The 20,886-nt window shown below is 40.1% G+C and overlaps 1 protein-coding gene across 1 annotated transcript in view; it reads left to right on the top strand.

Annotated features, from left to right (window-relative positions):
* Positions 1 to 20,886, top strand: part of FANCD2 (FA complementation group D2) — a gene marked incomplete in the record, with an annotated part of 1,113,076 nt that overhangs the window by 686,987 nt on the left and 405,203 nt on the right. Inside the window, 1 exon segment of the mRNA XM_053689418.1 lies at positions 4,240 to 4,348. Coding sequence (XP_053545393.1) covers positions 4,240 to 4,348 — 109 coding nt within the window.

The following is a 20,886-nucleotide window of genomic DNA, read 5'->3' as shown; positions in this document are numbered from 1 at the left end:
AGTGGACGTCTGGGAAGCGGAGTTCTGTGCAGACGGACTTCCCATCTCGGGGAGTGGGACCTCCATCCGGAGGTGGTGTTAAGGTTATCAACCAATTGGGGCTTACCAGGATTGGTTTTGATGGCGTTTTGTCAGAACACCAAGTTCCCTAGTTTGGTCGAGGTCAAGAGATCTTCATACCTTTCTGATAGATACTCTGGCAGTTCTTTGGAACTTCAGGTTTACTTAACCTTTTCCTCGGTTTGTTCTCCTTCCATGAGTCTTCGTTAAGATCATGTCGGAGAGTGTATTGGTTTTCTAGTTGCTCCTGCGTGGCCTCGCAAGATCTGTAGGCGGGTCTAGTAGAGATGTTGTTTCGAAATGTCATCCACTTTTCATTCTCTGAAGTTGACGGCTTGGAGATTGAATGCTTGTATCTAAATATAACCAGACAGATAGATCAGCTTGCTTAAGGCACTGTGGCTGAGCTCTGTAGAAACCCAAGGGTTGCAGGTTCGATCCCCAGCTAGGTCCACTCAGCCTTTCAGGTTCTGGTCTGAATCAGGCCTGTGTTTAAGTCGGTTGCTCCTTCTTGGTGCCTTAACCTTGTTCTTAAAGTTTTTTCTCCATGAGACTATATGTTCCATAGATATCTTGGAAAGTTTGTTTCTTCTGCTTTCTTCTGCTCAGAGAGTTCTGGACTCTCAGCTTGGCAGTGTGGTTCTCCTTATCTCGTATTTTTGAGAGATAAGGCAGTTCTCCGTACCAAGTTTGGTTTTCTTTCTAGGGTCCTTTTAGGACAGAAGTTTTATTCAGGAAATTGTTGTTCCTTTTCTCTGTCCTATTCCTTCTTTCATGAAGATCGTCTGTTGCACATCCTAGTTGTTGTGCGTGTCCAAACATTTTATCTACTTTCTCAGGACCTTTGTCAGTCTTCTGCATTGTTTTGTTTTCCTGGATAAACATAAATGCCGGGAAGTTTCTTCTACTTTTTGTCTCTAGTTGCGAAGTGTTAATCGTAGGGCTCATAAGCCTGCTGGACAGCTGCCTCCTGAGTGTATTTCAGCTCCCTCCACAGGAGCGGTGTCCTCTTCTCGGGCCTTCAAAAATTAGGCCTCTGTGGAACAGTTTTTTCTAAATTCTGTTAGTTTGATTTTTTGTCTTGGCTGGGGCTTCTTTTGGGGGAGAGGTTTTTCCAGCAGTAGTGCCTTCTGTTTAGATTACCTGTCTTGTCCCTCCCGTATCATCTGTGTCCTCTAGCCTGGGTATTGATTCCCAACAGTAATTGATGATCCGTGGTCTCACCGTGTCATTAGAAAGAAAACAAAATTTATGCTTACCTGATAAACGTATTTCTTTCTTGACACGGTGAGTCCACGGCCCTCTTGACACGGTGAGTCCACGGCCCTCCCTTTTCAGACAGGTTTTTTTATATAAACCTCAGGCACCTCTGCACCTTGTGTTGTTTCTTTCTCTCCTTTTCCTTTGGTCGAATGACTGGGGGTTGTGGGAAGGGAAGTGATACTTAACAGCTTTGCTGTGGTGCTCTTTCCTTCTCCTGCTGGCCAGGAGTGATATTCCCAACAGTAATTGATGATAATCCGTGGACTCACTGTGTCAATAAAGAAAGAAATTTATCAGGTAAGCATAAATTTTGTTTTCCTTGAAAGCTAAAGGTCAAGAGTTGAAATCCAGCTATGGCTATGTACTCTTCATAATGCAAGTCTTACGAATATCCTTGCCTAAAGCAGCTTTATATGGCGACCTATGGGTCCTTGTTTTTCCTGCCTTGTAAGGGTCCTTTCCCTTCTTGTGTTTTTTCAGAAAGGGAGATGCAATGTAGTGACTAGTTCCACCGTTCCTGCAGCGGGAGGCTGAGGGTTTGAACCCTGTTGGGGCTCCGGCTAAATGTTGGATTCTGATATATAGATGTTGGGGGTCTGAGGGCCCTCTTGCCTTGGGAAGTGTTCCTTTTTTGGGGAAGACAGCAGTGTTAGGGGGTCTCGTACCCGTGCACAATGCCTATCCTGAATTACGGTAGCATGCTGTTTGTAGTAGCGGTCAGAGCTCTACCCGGGGGCTTTGTTACTCGTTGACCCTTCTTTCTCTTCCAGAGGTCTGGGACTCTTGTCTTAGGTCTTTGACTAGCCTTTGGGCTGGGACCATTACCCTGGAGTGAAGCTTGGGGATCGGTTATCTATGTAGTATTGACCGTTTTCTTCCAGAGTTGGTCCTCCCGTTTGGTGGGAGGACTTTTGGTGTCCTCCTCTTTTCTACTGGCATCTGGTACTGGCAGGAGATGCTCATTGGAGTCTGATATTCGAAGGGCTGTGAGCATTTGGAAGGTTAGCAGTTTTAAAACTCCTTTCGGTGCTTTGGGTTTTGCTATGGTTGAGTCAGCTTTCCTACCTGGAAGCTAGTCATTGAGAGTTCCTGTTCAGATGGTTTGGTGTTCTCTTGGAGAGCTCTTTCCTAACTGCTGGGATATTTATCCTATTACCGCTGTCTCTGCTGGCCTATCCTGCAGGTTTCGATCTGATACGAGGCATCAGGGAACTCTTGTTTTTCTGGAGTACCTTAGTATGTGTCTGGATCAGGGATATGAGGGTGTCCCTCGAGTCCTTTTTGGGACGTGTTCCCTGTGTCCGAATCTCTTTTTTTTTTTGGATCATTGTGTTTCTAGGGAGTTCATCTCCCTGGGCGCTACTATCGTAAGACCTTGGGTTGTTCTATGTTTGTTGAGCCAGGTGGAATGATCCTTTGGATTTTTCCTGGGAATCTGTTCTCCTTTTTGGTGGCAGATAGCGGTCCTTGTCTTATGGCCGGTACCTCCATGGGAGTCGTGACCCGCAGGACTGACTCCTCGGAGGCTGTGTGGGCTCGATGGACTCTGGGACTGAGTGGTCTCTAGTTCAGCTTTGCTGGCGGTGTAACTAATGTGCAGTTACCTGGGCTTCGGGTTTTCACCCGTGTCATCTATTTTTATAGGGTGTCGGGTAATTTCAGGCTGTGGTGCCTTTCGAAGAGGCCGCCTTTTGTACCTACCCGTTGTTTGCATTCAGTGTCCTCTAGCTTGGGTATTGTTTTCCCAAAAGTAATGAATGCAGCTGTGGACTCTCCCCATTTAAGAAGAACAACATAAAGTCCACAGCTTCCGCCCGTGTTTTTATCTATGAGGCGGCGGTAATTTTTTGTTCTTCTGGCACCTTTTTTCACCCTGATATATCTCCTACTGTTCCTTGTTCCCTTGGCAGAATGACTGGGGGATGAGGGAAGTGGGGAAGGTATTTAAGCCTTTGGCTGGGGTGTCTTTGCCTCATCCTGGTGGCCAGGTTCTGTATTTCCCAAAAGTAATGAATGCAGCTGTTGACTTTTCCCGTCAGAAGAAAAGAAAATTATCAGGTAAGCATAATTTGTTTATACCCTGCATATGAGCAGCAATTAATACAAACAAATTTGAAAAATTGTCCTCAACTAAAATGGAAAAAAAAGAGGAAACACAGTATATGTGGAATATGAATAACTGATTAGTACACTCCACACATTAGACACATTTTGTTACTAATTATCTGTCTGGAGCTCTGCTGTTGCCTTTCATAAACTCAGGATATTCTATTAAAATTATATAGAAGTACCTCAGCTAGCCAAAATACAAACGTAGCTTCTTTTTTTTTTTAGGACCGGAATATTCATTTGAAGAATAAAAAGTCAGATTTTACCTTTTTATATTGGAACATAGAATAAAACAACCTTCATTTCCTTTTATATTATTTTTAGTGAGACTTTTCTCCTTTTACCCACCTACCTATAAATAAAAGGGAAATTGGGGCGGTAAGGACCCAAATACTTTGATTCCTACCTCTATAAGTAGCCATAACACTAGTAATCAATCTTTAATCCATCTACGCTGTTTGCTTCGTCTTAGAATGTGAAATGATTTAATACTTCAGATCAATCCAATAAGAGCAGTAAAATAAGGTGCTATATTGAAATAATACTTTAAATTAAACTGTATACATTTTTCCCCCGATAATTCAAATATAGGAAAGCAGATCAACAGTAAACAGCTCGATCTTCCATAAGTAAACTGTAAACCCTTTATGGAAGAGGGCTATTAAATGATTTGTGGTCTAAACAAATATATCCTAAACATGCCAACTTTACAATGTGAGGATAATGTGACATCAGATCGTGCCTATTGATGCTTTCTCATGTTTTTGCATGAAAGTCTTGCTGATAATATATTTTTTTTCTTGAGAGGTGGTGAACGCCTTCTGTAAGCAGAAAGATCCAGAAATGAAAGGAAAAGTGTTGGCCCGTTTACAGAACATCACCTGGCTACAGTCGGTGCTTGAGAGGTGTCTGGCAGGTAACTCTGCTCTTAGGAAAACCACTTGCATGCTGCAGTGCCTACTTAGATGCACATTGGTTCAGGGTTCCAGTGCTGCAAGTGTTTCTTTGTGGGAAGTCTAATGCACTTAACATAGGATATGGTTATTGGAGGGTACCTTTGTGTCAAAGCGATTGTTGATTGGAGGGTACCTTTGTGCCAAAGCGCGGAACTGGTATAGGCAGGTGCAGCTCTAGAGATTATAGTCTATGAGGGATGACTGGTGCAAGGACCCCACAGTGATTTAGAAAATATGCCCAGGGACATATCCACACACATATTCTCTTTGTCTCTATGCATTTGTTTTATTTCTCTCACTCTGTCTCTGTAGTTCATCTCTGATGAAGCGCATGTGCTCATGCGCAAAACGCGTAAGATAGGAGCTTACCTTGTATCCTGAAGCCTGCTCCGCAATAAACTTGTTCATTGACTCCAGGACTCAGCTTCCCTTCTTCCTCATTTTGTCTGTAGTTATATAGATGTATTACATAGGTTTTTCACAGTAAGTAAGGTCAGTTTGGGCTTTTCCCCCCTTTAAATCAGGAGTGTTTATTTTATTGACAGTTTTGATTAGAAATGGGGATGCAATCAGTGTGTAGCACTGGTAAATCCAAGCACTAGGATTTGCCATCACTTAAAAAAAATAATATATTTCTTTCATGTAATTGGCAAGAGTCCATGAGCTAGTGACGTTTCCCAAACCTCAAAATGCCTATAAATACACCCCCACCACACCCACAATTCAGTTTTACAAACTTTGCCTCCTATGGAGGTGGTGAAGTAAGTTTGTGCTAGATTTCTACGTTGATATGCGCTTCTCAGCATGCTGAAGCCCGGTTCCTCTCAGAGTGCAGTGAATGACAGAGAGATGTGAAGGGAGTATTACCTATTGAATGCAATGGTCATCCTAACGGGGATCTATTTCATAGGTTCTCTGTTATCGGTCGTAGAGATTCATCTCCTACCTCCCTTTTCAGATCAACGATAGACTCTTATAATACCATTACCTCTGCTGATTCTCGTTTCAGTACTGGTTTGGCTATCTACTTTATGTAGATGAGTGTCTTTTGGTAAGTATGTTTTCCTTTATTTAAGACACTCTTAGCTATGGTTTGGCACTTTAAATGTAAAGTTCTAAATATAATGTGTATACTTATATTTGCCATGATTCAGGTTTATCAGTATATTTCCTTTTTTACAGACTGTCAGTTTCATTTTGGGAAATGCACATATAGAAAGAAAAAAAAAGAAAAGAAATTTTTTTTCTTACCTTAAATTTTTCAAAATTTACTTTTCATGTAATTAGCAAGAGTCCATGAGCGAGTGACGTATGGGATATACATTCCTACCTGGAGGGGCAAAGTTTCCCAAACCTTAAAATGCCTATAAATACACCCCTCACCACACCCACAAATCAGTTTTACAAACTTTGCCTCCCGTGGAGGTGGTGAAGTAAGTTTGTGCTAGATTCTTCGTTGATATGCGCTCCGCAGCAGGCTGGAGCCCGGTTTTCCTCTCAGCGTGCAGTGAATGTCAGAGGGATGTGAAGAGAGTATTGCCTATTTGAATTCAATGATCTCCTTCTACGGGGTCTATTTCATAGGTTCTCTGTTATCGGTCGTAGAGATTCTTCTCTTACCTCCCTTTTCAGATAGACGATATACTCTTATATATACCATTTCCTCTACTGATTCTCGTTTCAGTACTGGTTTGGCTTTCTACTATATGTAGATGAGTGTCCTGGGGTAAGTAAGTCTTATTTTCTGTGACACTCTAAGCTATGGTTGGGCACTTTTATATAAAGTTCTAAATATATGTGTTTAAACATTTATTTGCCTTGATTCAGGATGTTCAATATTCCTTATTTCAGATAGTCAGTTTCATTATTTGGGATAATGCATTTGGATATTCAATTTATATTAAATTTAAAATTTGACTTTTTTTCCTGTGGGCTGTTAGGCTTGCGGGGGCTGAAAATGCTTCATTTTATTGCGTCATTCTTGGCGCAGACTTTTTGGGCGCAAAAAATTTCTTAGTCATTTCTGGCGTCATAATTGTCACCGGAAATTGATTGTATGTGCGTCATTTTTTTGACGTTTTTTTGCACCAAAGATGTCGGCGTTTCCGGATATGGCGTCATTTTTGGCGCCGAAGCATTTAGGCGCCAAATAGTGTGGGCGTCTTTTTTGGCGCTAAAAAATATGGGCGTCATTTTTGTCTCCACATTATTTAAGTCTCATTGTTTATTTGCTTCTGGTTGCTAGAAGCTTGTTCATTGGCATTTTTTCCCATTCCTGAAACTGTCATTTAAGGAATTTGATAGATTTTGCTTTATATGTTGTTTTTTCTATTACATATTGCAAGATGTCTCAGATTGACCCTGGATCAAAAGCTACTTCTGGAAAAATGCTTAACTGAGTTCAGTTCTACCAAAGCTAAGTCCATTTATTTTAAATGTTATAAATGTTTATCTTTAGCTATGGTTTGTAATAAGTTATTATGATATACTTTTACATGCAGAATCCATTAGTATTTATGCTTTATATATTGCCATTCTTACATCTTATGTGCAAGAAATATTTAGAAGATTTATAAGAAATATTTTTCTGATTCTATGTTAAAGGCTTTGTCTGACTTTGTGCCTTCTAATAAAAAATTTTAGGTCTTTTTCACTTCTTTTTTAATTATTGAAGTTTCAAATGACCAACAACATACTGATTTATCCTTCTCTGATGATGTTTTTTCTCTTTCAGAATTTTCTTCATCAGATATTGACACTAACAAATCTACTTTTTTATTATTTTTTTATTAAAGTACATTTGTTCTTTGTTGAAAAGGTGTTGATTATTTTGGATATTAAGGTAACTAGTTCTTTAAGACTAGCTGATACTATTTCTGCTTATTTATTCTTCTGTGTTTTCAGAGGTTTTCTTTCCAATTCCCCATACTAGGGAATGGAATAGGCTGAGAATTTTCTTTTATTCCTTCTTCAAAGGTTTTAAACTATATTCTTTGCCAGCAGTTAAATTAAATTTGGAGGGTTCTCCAATTTATTGGGGCTATCTCTACTCCTACTATTTGGGCTATTGTTTCTATAGCAAAATAGTATTTATTTTCCTTTAGATGGTTGTATCTTATTTATGGAAAATTATTTAGTTCCAGGTACTTTTCTTGGTCCTGTGTTTTATTTGGATGTTGCAATTGCTTCATTTTTGTTCTGTTTACTTTAAGATCAAGTATCAGATTATGATTTATTTTAGCATTTGTTAAGGGACAACATTTACTAGACTAGGTGCTGTTGCATTTGTCTTGCTGTTTTGCATTTATTGATTATGCAAGTCCACTGTATTGACTGTTCCTTTAACTGGACTATCATGCTAATGATTTCATTTGTGTCTTCATTTTATTGAATATTTTCGCAAATGAGGGTTAATCTATGTCTTTAGCTATTTCAGCTAGAAGAATTTTGTGATTTTTAAAAAATAAAATAAAAAAATCCATATTTCTTTTGTTATAAGATAATCAATTATTTGTTTTATAATTGGATTCCATTCTTAACTGTTACTCTGGGCTTCAAGATTGAGTTCTAAGATTAAAACTTTAAGCTTATACTAGTATGGTTGTTCTTATTAAGGAACGAATTCCTGAATTCTTTCCCAAGTAGCATGTTTATAATTGGAAATTTTTTCAGTTCGAAATCAGCTCCCTAATATTGCGATGAACGTGCCGTATTCCAGCTTGGCTGGCAAGGGGCAGGTTAAGACTTCTTTGAAATTTATTTGGTTCTATTCGGTCCAAATTTCTTTGATTTTATTCCAGTAAGGCTTACACTTTCTTTAAGTGTGTTTCGGTCCTATATATTTTAGGTACTGTTGAAGCATGGCTGGGCACCCATGGGGTTCAAGCGCTGCTCAGACCTGGAATCTTCTGGGGTATTTCTTCCAGTTCCATTTTTAGGAAATGGGTTTTGGAGTTTTATTCAAACTATTCTGCCTTTTTTTGGTCAGTGATAGCATTATTTGTTTTCATTAGATACAATAAATGCATATTTTCATTTTTCTGTTTTCTTTCAGATTATTTTTCTGAGGATGCGGAATCTCATATGATTCACTTGCTCTTCAGGACATAGTTAGAGGATCTTTTTTTTTTTTCAAAAGCTCTTGATTTCTCACACAAGGGTCACCTTTTTTTTTTTTGGTTTCCAGATGGTTTGTGTCACTGTCTTTGTCTCTATCAGACAAGGGACAATTTTATTGTGTTCCGTTTGTCGGTACCTTTAGTCTCTATTATTTCCTTCAGTTGCTATATATGCATAGAAGTTTTAGGTCTTATGGCCACAGCATGGATTTAATTCCCTTTGCTCATTTCCAATAGAAAGAACCTTTCCAGTCTTTTATGCTGAATTATGGTGCAGGGATTCTATGATTTCGCATTTTAAATCTTCGAATCCTAATATTTATCTCTTGATTTGGTGGTTAAGATCACCATCATTTAGTTCTACAGGTCTCTTCGTTTCTTTCAACCTGGACCATGATCTCTACAGATGCGAGTCTTTTTGGTTGGGAGGCTGTCTGAGGATCTCTGTCAGCACAAGGGGTTTGGAAATCTCAGGAGGCGAGATTACCATTTGATATTTTAGAACTCTGTGTTTTCTCAGAATTTTTCAGTTAGTTTCTTTTTGAAGAAGAGACGTTTAATGTTTTTCAAACAATATCACTACTATGGTGTATGTCAATCATCAGAGTAGGACTTTCAGTCCTTAGGTTGTGACAGAAGTGTCTCGGATATCAGCTTGGGCTAAATCCAGCTCCTATCTAAATTCTGTGGTTTTTTTCCCAGGTATAGATATTTAGGAAGCGGATTATTTCTGTTAATCCAGCTTTTCCTCCGGGAGAATGGTCTCTCTTACCCAGATATGTTTTTTCATCTCATCTGAATAAAGAACTTCCCAGGGGCCTATTAAGGTCCGGGAATCTTCAGGCGGAAGTAGTGTATACATTGACATTTCTTTGGAATTATCTTTTTGCCTATTTCTTTCCGCCTCTAGTTCTTCTTCCAGAATTCTTCTGGAGTATTTGTTTGTTATGCTGGTAGCTCCAGCATGGCCTCTCAGGTTTTGGTATACGAATCTCATTCGGATGGCCAGTTGCCAACGTTGGACACCTCCGTTTAAACCAGACCTTTTCTTTCTCAAGGCCATTTTTTTCCATCAGGATCTCAAATCATTAAATTTGAAGGTATGGAGATTGAACGCTTGATTCTCAGTCATAGAGGTTTCTCTAACTCTGTAATTAATACTATGTTACAGGCTCGTAAATCTGTGTCTAGGAAGATATATTATCGAGTCTGGAAGACTTACATTTCTTGGTGCTCTTCTCATCATTTTTCCTGGCATTCTTTTAGAATTCCTAGAATTTTACAATTTCTTCAGGATGGTCTGGATAAAGGTTTGTCTGCAAGTTCTTTGAAAGGACAAATTTCTGCTCTTTCTGTGTTTCACAGAAAGATTGCTAATCTTCCTGATATTCATTGTTTTGTACAGGCTTTGGTTCGTATAAAACCTGTCATTAAGTCAATCTCTCCTCCTTGGAGTTTGAATTTCATATTAGCAAGAGTCCATGAGGCCCACCCTTTTTTTGTGGTGGTTATGATTTTTTTTGTATAAAGCACAATTATTCCAATTCCTTTTTTTTTTTATGCTTTCGCTCTTTTCTTATCACCCCACTTCTTGGCTATTCGTTAAACTGATTTGTGGGTTTGGTGAGGGGTGTATTTATAGGCATTTTAAGGTTTGGGAAACTTTGCCCCTCCTGGTAGGAATGTATATCCCATACGTCACTAGCTCATGGACTCTTGCTAATATGAAAGAAATGAATTTATCAGGTAAGTTCTTACATAAATTATGTTTTTTTCCAAATTGCTCGCAGGTGCGCAAAATGCTATAATTTATTGCGTCATTTTTGGCGTGAGACTTTTTTGGTGCGAGAATTACGTTTGTTGACGTATTTTCGTCATTTCCGGCGTATTACTTGGCGCCGAAAATTTTCACGTAGTTGCATCATCTATGACGCTCGTGTTTGTTGCAGACGTTTTTGGCGCCAAAAAATATTTTGTCAGTTGTGGGCGTCATACTTGGCCCCAGACTTTTGACATTATTTAAGTCTTCATGTATTTTTGCTTCTGGTTTCCAGAGGCTTATTCTGTTTGCATTTTTTCCCATTCCTGAAACTGTCATATAAGGAAATTGATAATTTTGCTTTATATGTTCTTTTTTCTATTACATATTGCAAGATGTCCCAATCTGACCCTGTATCAGAATCTACTTCTGGAATGCTGCTGCCTGATGTCGGTTCTACCAAAGCTAAGTGCATTTGTTGTAAACTTGTGGTAACTGTTCCTCCGGCTGTAGTTTGTGTTAGTTGTCATGATAAACTTTCAAACACAGACAATATTTCCATTAGTAATAATCCATTACCTGTTGTTGTTCCTTCAACATCTAATGTTCAGGATATTTCTGTTAATGTGAGAGAATTTGTTTCTAATTCTATTCAGAAGGCCCTGTCTGTTATACCACCTTCTAATAAATGTAAACGGTCTCTTAAAACTTCTCATAAATTCGATTAATTTTTAAATGACCGACAGCATTCTGATTTATCTATCTCTGGTGAGGATCTATCTGGTTCAGAAGATTCTGCCTCAGATATTGACACTGACAAAACGTCATATTTATTTAAAATGGAGTATATTCATTCTTTATTAAAAGAGGTGTTGATTGCATTAGATATGGAGGAGACTAGTCCTCTTGATATTAAAACCAGTAAACGTTTAAATTCGTTTTTTAAACTTCATGTAGTTATTCCAGAGGTTTTTCCAGTTCCTGATGCTATTTCAGAGGTAATTTCTAGGGAATGGAATAGTCTGGGTACTTAATTTCTCCAACATAGGTGTGTCCGGTCCACGGCGTCATCCTTACTTGTGGGATATTCTCTTCCCCAACAGGAAATGGCAAAGAGCCCAGCAAAGCTGGTCACATGATCCCTCCTAGGCTCCGCCTTCCCCAGTCATTCTCTTTGCCGTTGTACAGGCAACATCTCCACGGAGATGGCTTAGAGTTTTTTAGTGTTTAACTGTAGTTTTTATTATTCAATCAAGAGTTTGTTATTTTAAAATAGTGCTGGTATGTACTATTTACTCTGAAACAGAAAAGAGATGAAGATTTCTGTTTGTAAGAGGAAAATGATTTTAGCAACCGTTACTAAAATCGATGGCTGTTTCCACACAGGACTGTTGAGAGGAATTAACTTCAGTTGGGGGAACAGTGAGCAGACTTTTGCTGCTTGAGGTATGACACATTCTAACAAGACGATGTAATGCTGGAAGCTGTCATTTTCCCTATGGGATCCGGTAAGCCATTTTTATTACAGAAAGAAAAAAAGGGCTTCACAAGGGCTTTTAAGACTGTAGACATTTTCTGGGCTAAATCGATTTATATATAAGCATATTTTATACTCCATAGCCTTGAGGAATTATTTTAATCTTGGGAATTATGTAAAATAACCGGCAGGCACTGTATTGGACACCTTATTCTCTAGGGGCTTTCCCTAATCATAGGCAGAGTCTCATTTTCGCGCCTCTATTGCGCACTTGTTTTTGGGAAGCATGACATGCAGATGCATGTGTGAGGAGCTCTGATACATAGAAAAGACTTTCTGAAGGCGTCATTTGGTATCGTATTCCCCTTTGGGCTTGGTTGGGTCTCAGCAAAGCAGATACCAGGGACTGTAAAGGGGTTAAATATAAAAACGGCTCCGGTTCCGTTATTTTAAGGGTTAAAGCTTCCAAATTTGGTGTGCAATACTTTTAAGGGTTTAAGACACTGTGGTGAAATTTTGGTGAATTTTGAACAATTCCTTCATACTTTTTCACAATTGCAGTAATAAAGTGTGTTCAGTTTAAAATTTAAAGTGACAGTAACGGTTTATTTTAAAACGTTTTTTGTACTTTGTTATCAAGTTTATGCCTGTTTAACATGTCTGAACTACCAGATAGACTGTGTTCTGAATGTGGGGAAGCCAAGGTTCCTTCTCATTTAAATAGATGTGATTTATGTGACACAAAATTTAGAGAAAATGATGCCCAAGATGATTCCTCAAGTGAGGGGAGTAAGCATGGTGCTGCATCATCCCCTCCTTCGTCTACACCAGTCTTGCCCACACAGGAGGCCCCTAGTACATCTAGTGCGCCAATACTCCTTACTATGCAACAATTAACGGCTGTAATGGATAATTCTATCAAAAACATTTTAGCCAAAATGCCCACTTATCAGCGAAAGCGCGACTGCTCTGTTTTAGAAAATACTGAAGAGCATGAGGACGCTGATGATATTGGTTCTGAAGTGCCCCTACACCAGTCTGAGGGGGCCAGGGAGGTTTTGTCTGAGGGAGAAATTTCAGATTCAGGGAAAATTTCTCAACATGCTGAACCTGATGTGATTACATTTAAATTTAAATTGGAACATCTCCGCGCTCTGCTTAAGGAGGTGTTATCTACTCTGGATGATTGTGAGAATTTGGTCATTCCAGAGAAACTATGTAAAATGGACAAGTTCCTAGAGGTCCCGGGGCCCCCCGAAGTTTTTCCTATACCCAAGCGGGTGGCGGACATTGTAAATAAAGAATGGGAAAGGCCCGGTATACCTTTCGTCCCTCCCCCCATATTTAAAAAATTGTTTCCTATGGTCGACCCCAGAAAGGACTTATGGCAGACAGTCCCCAAGGTCGAGGGGGCGGTTTCTACTCTAAACAAACGCACCACTATACCTATAGAAGATAGTTGTGCTTTCAAAGAGCCTATGGATAAAAAATTAGAAGGTTTGCTTAAAAAGATGTTTGTTCAGCAAGGTTACCTTCTACAACCAATTTCATGCATTGTTCCTGTCACTACAGCAGCGTGTTTCTGGTTCGATGAACTAGAAAAGGCGCTCAATAATAATTCTTCTTCTTATGAGGAGATTATGGACAGAATTCATGCTCTCAAATTGGCTAATTCTTTCACCCTAGACGCCACTTTGCAATTGGCTAGGTTAGCGGCGAAAAATTCTGGTTTTGCTATTGTGGCGCGCAGAGCGCTTTGGCTAAAATCTTGGTCAGCGGATGCGTCTTCCAAGAACAAATTGCTTAACATTCCTTTCAAGGGGAAAACGCTGTTTGGCCCTGACTTGAAAGAGATTATCTCTGATATCACTGGGGGCAAGGGCCACGCCCTTCCTCAGGATAGGTCTTTCAAGGCCAAAAATAAACCTAATTTTCGTCCCTTTCGCAGAAACGGACCAGCCCCAAGTGCTACGTCCTCTAAGCAAGAGGGTAATACTTCTCAAGCCAAGCCAGCCTGGAGACCAATGCAAGGCTGGAACAAAGGAAAGCAGGCCAAGAAACCTGCCACTACTACCAAGACAGCATGAGATGTTGGCCCCCGATCCGGGACCGGATCTGGTGGGGGGCAGACTCTCTCTCTTCGCTCAGGCTTGGGCAAGAGATGTTCTGGATCCTTGGGCACTAGAAATAGTCTCCCAAGGTTATCTTCTGGAATTCAAGGGGCCTCCCCCAAGGGGGAGGTTCCACAGGTCTCAATTGTCTTCAGACCACATAAAAAAACAGGCATTCTTACATTGTGTAGAAGACCTGTTAAAAATGGGAGTGATTCATCCTGTTCCATTAGGAGAACAAGGGATGGGGTTCTACTCCAATCTGTTCGTAGTTCCCAAAAAAGAGGGAACATTCAGACCAATCTTAGATCTCAAGATCCTAAACAAGTTTCTCAAGGTTCCATCGTTCAAAATGGAAACCATTCGAACAATTCTTCCTTCCATCCAGGAAGGTCAATTCATGACCACGGTGGATTTAAAGGATGCGTATCTACATATTCCTATCCACTAGGAACATCATCGGTTCCTAAGGTTCGCATTCCTGGACAAGCATTACCAGTTTGTGGCACTTCCGTTCGGATTAGCCACTGCTCCAAGAATTTTCACAAAGGTACTAGGGTCCCTTCTAGCGGTGCTAAGACCAAGGGGCATTGCAGTAGTACCTTACTTGGACGACATTCTGATTCAAGCGTCGTCCCTTCCTCAAGCAAAGGCTCACACGGACATTGTCCTGGCCTTTCTCAGATCTCACGGGTGGAAAGTGAACGTAGAAAAAAGTTCTCTATCTCCGTCAACAAGGGTTCCCTTCTTGGGAACAATAATAGACTCCTTAGAAATGAGGATTTTTCTGACAGAGGCCAGAAAATCAAAACTTCTAAACTCTTGTCAAATACTTCATTCTGTTCCTCTTCCTTCCATAGCGCAGTGCATGGAAGTAATAGGTTTGATGGTAGCGGCAATGGACATAGTTCCTTTTGTGCGAATTCATCTAAGACCATTACAACTGTGCATGCTCAGTCAGTGGAATGGGGACTATACAGACTTGTCTCCGACGATACAAGTAGATCAGAGGACCAGAGATTCACTCCGTTGGTGGCTGTCCCTGGACAACCTGTCACAGGGGATGAGCTTCCGCAGACCAGAGTGGGTCATTGTCACGACCGACGCCAGTCTGGTGGGCTGGGGCGCGGTCTGGGGACCCCTGAAAGCTCAGGGTCTTTGGTCTCGGGAAGAATCTCTTCTCCCGATAAATATTCTGGAACTGAGAGCGATATTCAATGCTCTCAAGGCTTGGCCTCAGCTAGCAAAGGCCAAGTTCATACGGTTTCAATCAGACAACATGACGACTGTTGCGTACATCAACCATCAGGGGGGAACAAGGAGTTCCCTGGCGATGGAAGAAGTGACCAAAATCATTCAATGGGCGGAGACTCACTCCTGCCACTTGTCTGCAATCCACATCCCAGGAGTGGAAAATTGGGAAGCGGATTTTCTGAGTCGTCAGACATTTCATCCGGGGGAGTGGGAACTCCATCCGGACATCTTTACCCAAATTACTCAATTGTGGGGCATTCCAGACATGGATCTGATGGCCTCTCGTCAGAACTTCAAGGTTCCTTGCTACGGGTCCAGATCCAGGGATCCCAAGGCGACTCTAGTAGATGCACTAGTAGCACCTTGGACCTTCAAACTAGCTTATGTATTCCCGCCGTTTCCTCTCATCCCCAGGCTGGTAGCCAGGATCAATCAGGAGAGGGCATCGGTGATCTTGATAGCTCCTGCGTGGCCACGCAGGACTTGGTATGCAGACCTGGTGAATATGTCATCGGCTCCACCATGGAAGCTACCTTTGAGACGAGACCTTCTTGTTCAAGGTCCGTTCGAACATCCGAATCTGGTCTCACTCCAACTGACTGCTTGGAGATTGAACGCTTGATCTTATCTAAGCGAGGGTTCTCAGATTCTGTCATTGATACTCTTGTTCAGGCCAGAAAGCCTGTAACTAGAAGAATTTACCACAAAATATGGAAAAAATATATCTGTTGGTGTGAATCTAAAGGATTCCCTTGGGACAAGGTAAAAATTCCTAAGATTCTATCCTTTCTTCAAGAAGGTTTGGAAAAAGGATTATCTGCAAGTTCCTTGAAGGGACAGATTTCTGCCTTGTCTGTGTTACTTCACAAAAAGCTGGCAGCTGTGCCAGATGTTCAAGCCTTTGTTCAGGCTCTGGTTAGAATCAAGCCTGTTTACAAACCTTTGACTCCTCCTTGGAGTCTCAATTTAGTTCTTTCAGTTCTTCAGGGGGTTCCGTTTGAACCCTTACATTCCGTTGATATTAAGTTATTATCTTGGAAAGTTTTGTTTTTGGTTGCAATTTCTTCTGCTAGAAGAGTTTCAGAATTATCTGCTCTGCAGTGTTCTCCTCCTTATCTGGTGTTCCATGCAGATAAGGTAGTTTTACGTACTAAACCTGGTTTTCTTCCGAAAGTTGTTTCTAACAAAAACATTAACCAGGAGATAGTCGTGCCTTCTTTGTGTCCGAATCCAGTTTCAAAGAAGGAACGTTTGTTGCACAATTTGGATGTTGTTCGTGCTCTAAAGTTCTATTTAGATGCTACAAAGGATTTTAGACAAACATCTTCCTTGTTTGTTGTTTATTCTGGTAAAAGGAGAGGTCAAAAAGCAACTTCTACCTCTCTCTCTTTTTGGATTAAAAGCATCATCAGATTGGCTTACGAGACTGCCGGACGGCAGCCTCCTGAAAGAATCACAGCTCATTCCACTAGGGCTGTGGCTTCCACATGGGCCTTCAAGAACGAGGCTTCTGTTGATCAGATATGTAAGGCAGCGACTTGGTCTTCACTGCACACTTTTACTAAATTTTACAAGTTTGATACTTTTGCTTCTTCTGAGGCTATTTTTGGGAGAAAGGTTTTGCAAGCCGTGGTGCCTTCCATCTAGGTGACCTGATTTGCTCCCTCCCTTCATCTGTGTCCTAAAGCTTTGGTATTGGTTCCCACAAGTAAGGATGACGCCGTGGACCGGACACACCTATGTTGGAGAAAACAGAATTTATGTTTACCTGATAAATTACTTTCTCCAACGGTGTGTCCGGCCCACGGCCCGCCCTGGTTTTTTTAATCAGGTCTGATAATTTATTTTCTTTAACTACAGTCACCACGGTATCATATGGTTTCTCCTATGCAAATATTCCTCCTTTACGTCGGTCGAATGACTGGGGAAGGCGGAGCCTAGGAGGGATCATGTGACCAGCTTTGCTGGGCTCTTTGCCATTTCCTGTTGGGGAAGAGAATATCCCACAAGTAAGGATGACGCCGTGGACCGGACACACCGTTGGAGAAAGTAATTTATCAGGTAAACATAAATTCTGTTTTACTCCTTCTTTAAGGTTTAAGAGACTGTACCCTTTGCCGACTGATAGATAGGAGTTTTGGGATAAGATCCCCAAAGTTGATGGGGCTATCTCTACTCTTGCTAAGCGTACTACTATTCCTACGGCAGATAGTACTTCTTTTGAAGATCCTTTAGATAGGATGCTTGAATCTTATCTAAGGAAGGCTTATTTATGTTCAGGTCATCTTCTAAGGCCTGCTATTTCTTTGGCTGGTGTTGCTGCGGCTTCAACTTTTTGGTTGGAAACTTTAGCGCAACAAGTACCAGATTCTAATGTGTATAGCATTGTTAAGCTAATTCAACATGCTAATAATTTCATTTGTGATGCCATTTTTTATATCATTAAAATTGATGTCAGGTATATGTCTTTAGTTATTTTAGCTAGAAGAGCTTTATATCTTAAATCTTGGAATGCGGATATGACTTCTAAGTCAACATTGCTTTCTTTCATGTAATTAGCAAGAGTCCATGAGCTAGTGACGTATGGGATATACATTCCTACCAGGAGGGGCAAAGTTTCCCAAACCTCAAAATGCCTATAAATACACCCCTCACCACACCTACAAATTAGTTTTACAAACTTTGCCTCCCATGGAGGTGGTGAAGTAAGTTTGTGCTAGATTCTACGTTAATATGCGCTTCGCAGCAGGCTGGAGCCCGGTTTTCCTCTCAGTGTTGCAGTGAATGTCAGAGGGATGTGAAGAGAGTATTGCCTATTTGAATTCAATGGTCTCCTTCTACGGGATCTATTTCATAGGTTCTCTGTTATCGGTCGTAGAGATTCATCTCTTACCTCCCTTTTCAGATCGACGATATACTCTTATATACCATTACCTCTACTGATTCTCGTTTCAGTACTGGTTTGGCTTTCTACTTCATGTAGATGAGTGTCCTGGGGTAAGTAAGCCTTATATTTTGTGACACTCTAAGCTATGGTTGGGCACTTTTATATAAAGTTCTAAATATATGTGTTTAAACATTTATTTGCCTTGATTCAGGATGTTCAATATTCCTTATTTCAGACAGTCAGTTTCATTATTTGGGATAATGCATATGAATTAAAACATTTTTTCTTACCTTAAAAATTGACCCTGTTGGGCTGTTAGGCTCGCGGGGGCTGAAAATGCTTCATTTTATTGCGTCATTTCTGGCGCTGACTTTTTTGGCGCAAAAAATTTCTATGTCATTTCCGGCGTCATACTTGTCGCCGGAAGTTGTTTGTGTTTGCGTAATTTTTTGACGTTTTGCGCCAAAAATGTCGGCGTTACCGGATGTGGCGTAATTTTGGGCGCCAATAATGTGGGCGGTTTTTTTTTTGCGCCAAAAAATGTGGGCGTCATTTATGTCTCCACCTTTTTTCTCACATTATTTAAATCTCATTTTTCATTTGCTTCTGGTTGCTAGAGGCTTGTTCATTGGCATTTTTTCCCATTCCTGAAACTGCCTTTTAAGGAATTTGATAGATTTTGCTTTATATGTTGTTTTTTCTCTTACATATTGCAAGATGTCTCAGATTGACCCTGGATCAGAAGCTACTTCTGGAAAAACGCTGACTGATGCTGGTTCCACCAAAGTTAAGTGTATCTGCTGTAAACTTGTGGTATCTGTCCCTCCGGCTGTAGTTTGTGATGAATGTCATGATAAGCTTGCTAATGCAGATAGTATTTCCATTAGTAATATACCATTACCTGTTGCTGTTCCATCAACATCTAATACTCAGGATGTTCCTGTTAATATAAGAGATTTTGTTTCTAAATCTATTAGGAAGGCTATGTCTGTTATTCCTCCTTCCAGTAAACGTAAAAGGTCTTTTAGAACTTCTCATTTTTCAGATGAATTTTTAAATGAACATCATCATTCTGATTTGTCTGTTTCTGATGATGATTTTTCTGGTTCAGAGGATTCTGTCTCAGATATTGACACTGATAAATCTTCATATTTCTTTAAAATGGAATTTATTCGTTCTTTACTTAAAGAAGTTTTAATCGCATTAGAGATGGAGGAATCTAGTCCTCTGGATATTAAACCTCCTACAGTTATTCCGGAAGTTTTTCCTGTCCCTGATGCTATTTCTGAAGTAATTTCTAGGGAATGGAATAATCTGGGTAATTCATTTACTCCTTCTAAAAGGTTTAAGAAATTGTATCCTGTGCCATCTGACAGATTAGAGTTTTGGGACAAAATCCCTAAGGTTGATGGGGCTATCTCTACTCTCGCTAAACGTACTACTATTCCTACGGCAGATAGTACTTCTTTTAAGGATCCTTTAGATAGGAAAATTGATTCCTTTCTAAGGAAAGCTTATTTATGTTCAGGTAATCTTCTTAGACCTGCTATTTCTTTGGCTGATGTTGCGGCAGCTTCCACTTTTTGGTTGGAGGCTTTGGCACAACAAGTGTCAGATCATAATACTCATAGCATTGTTAAACTTCTTCAACATGCTAATAACTTTATTTGTGATGCCATCTTTGATATCATTAGAGTTGATGTCAGGTATATGTATTTAGCTATTTTAGCTAGAAGAGCTTTATGGCTTAAAACTTGGAATGCAGATATGTCTTCTAAGTCAACTTTGCTTTCCCTTTCTTTCCAAGGCAATAAATTGTTTGGTTCCCAGTTGGATTCTATTATTTCAACTGTTACTGGGGGGGAAAGGAACTTTGGCCTCACAGGTTTTGGTATGCGGATCTTGTTCGGATGGCTACTTGCCAACCTTGGACTCTTCCGTTAAGACCAGACCTTCTATCTCAAGGCCCTTTTTTCCATCAGGATCTCAAATCATTAAATTTGAAGGTATGGAGATTGAACGCTTGATTCTCAGTCATAGAGGTTTCTCTAACTCTGTAATTAATACTATGTTACAGGCTCGTAAATCTGTGTCTAGGAAGATATATTATCGAGTCTGGAAGACTTACATTTCTTGGTGCTCTTCTCATCATTTTTCCTGGCATTCTTTTAGAATTCCTAGAATTTTACAATTTCTTCAGGATGGTCTGGATAAAGGTTTGTCCGCAAGTTCTTTGAAAGGACAAATTTCTGCTCTTTCTGTGTTGTTTCACAGAAAGATTGCTAATCTTCCTGATATTCATTGTTTTGTACAGGCTTTGGTTCGTATAAAACCTGTCATTAAGTCAATCTCTCCTCCTTGGAGTTTGAATTTGGTTCTGGGGGCTTTACAAGCTCCTCCGTTTGAACCTATGCATTCTCTGGACATTAAATTACTTTCTTGGAAAGTTCTGTTCCTTTTGGCCATCTCTTCTGCTAGAAGAGTTTCAGAGTTATCTGCTCTTTCTTGTGAATCTCCTTTTCTGATTTTTCATCAGGATAAGGCGGTGTTGCGAACTTCATTTAAATTTTTACCTAAAGTTGTGAACTCTAACAACATTAGTAGAGAAATTGTGGTTCCTTCATTGTGTCCTAATCCTAAGAATTCTAAGGAAAGATCGTTGCATTCTTTGGATGTAGTTAGAGCTTTGAAATATTATGTTGAAGCTACTAAAGATTTCCGAAAGAATTCTAGTCTATTTGTTATCTTTTCCGGTTCCAGGAAAGGTCAGAAGGCCTCTGCCATTTCTTTGGCATCTTGTTTAAAATCTTTGATTCATCATGCTTATGTCGAGTCGGGTAAAACTCCACCTCAAAGGATTACAGCTCATTCTACTAGGTCAGTTTCTACTTC

Source organism: Bombina bombina, chromosome 7 (assembly GCF_027579735.1).
Source record: "Bombina bombina isolate aBomBom1 chromosome 7, aBomBom1.pri, whole genome shotgun sequence".
Lineage (NCBI taxonomy): Eukaryota > Metazoa > Chordata > Amphibia > Anura > Bombinatoridae > Bombina > Bombina bombina.
The sequence above is the reverse complement of the archived record's forward strand: the minus strand, read 5'-3'. Positions and strand labels throughout refer to the sequence as shown.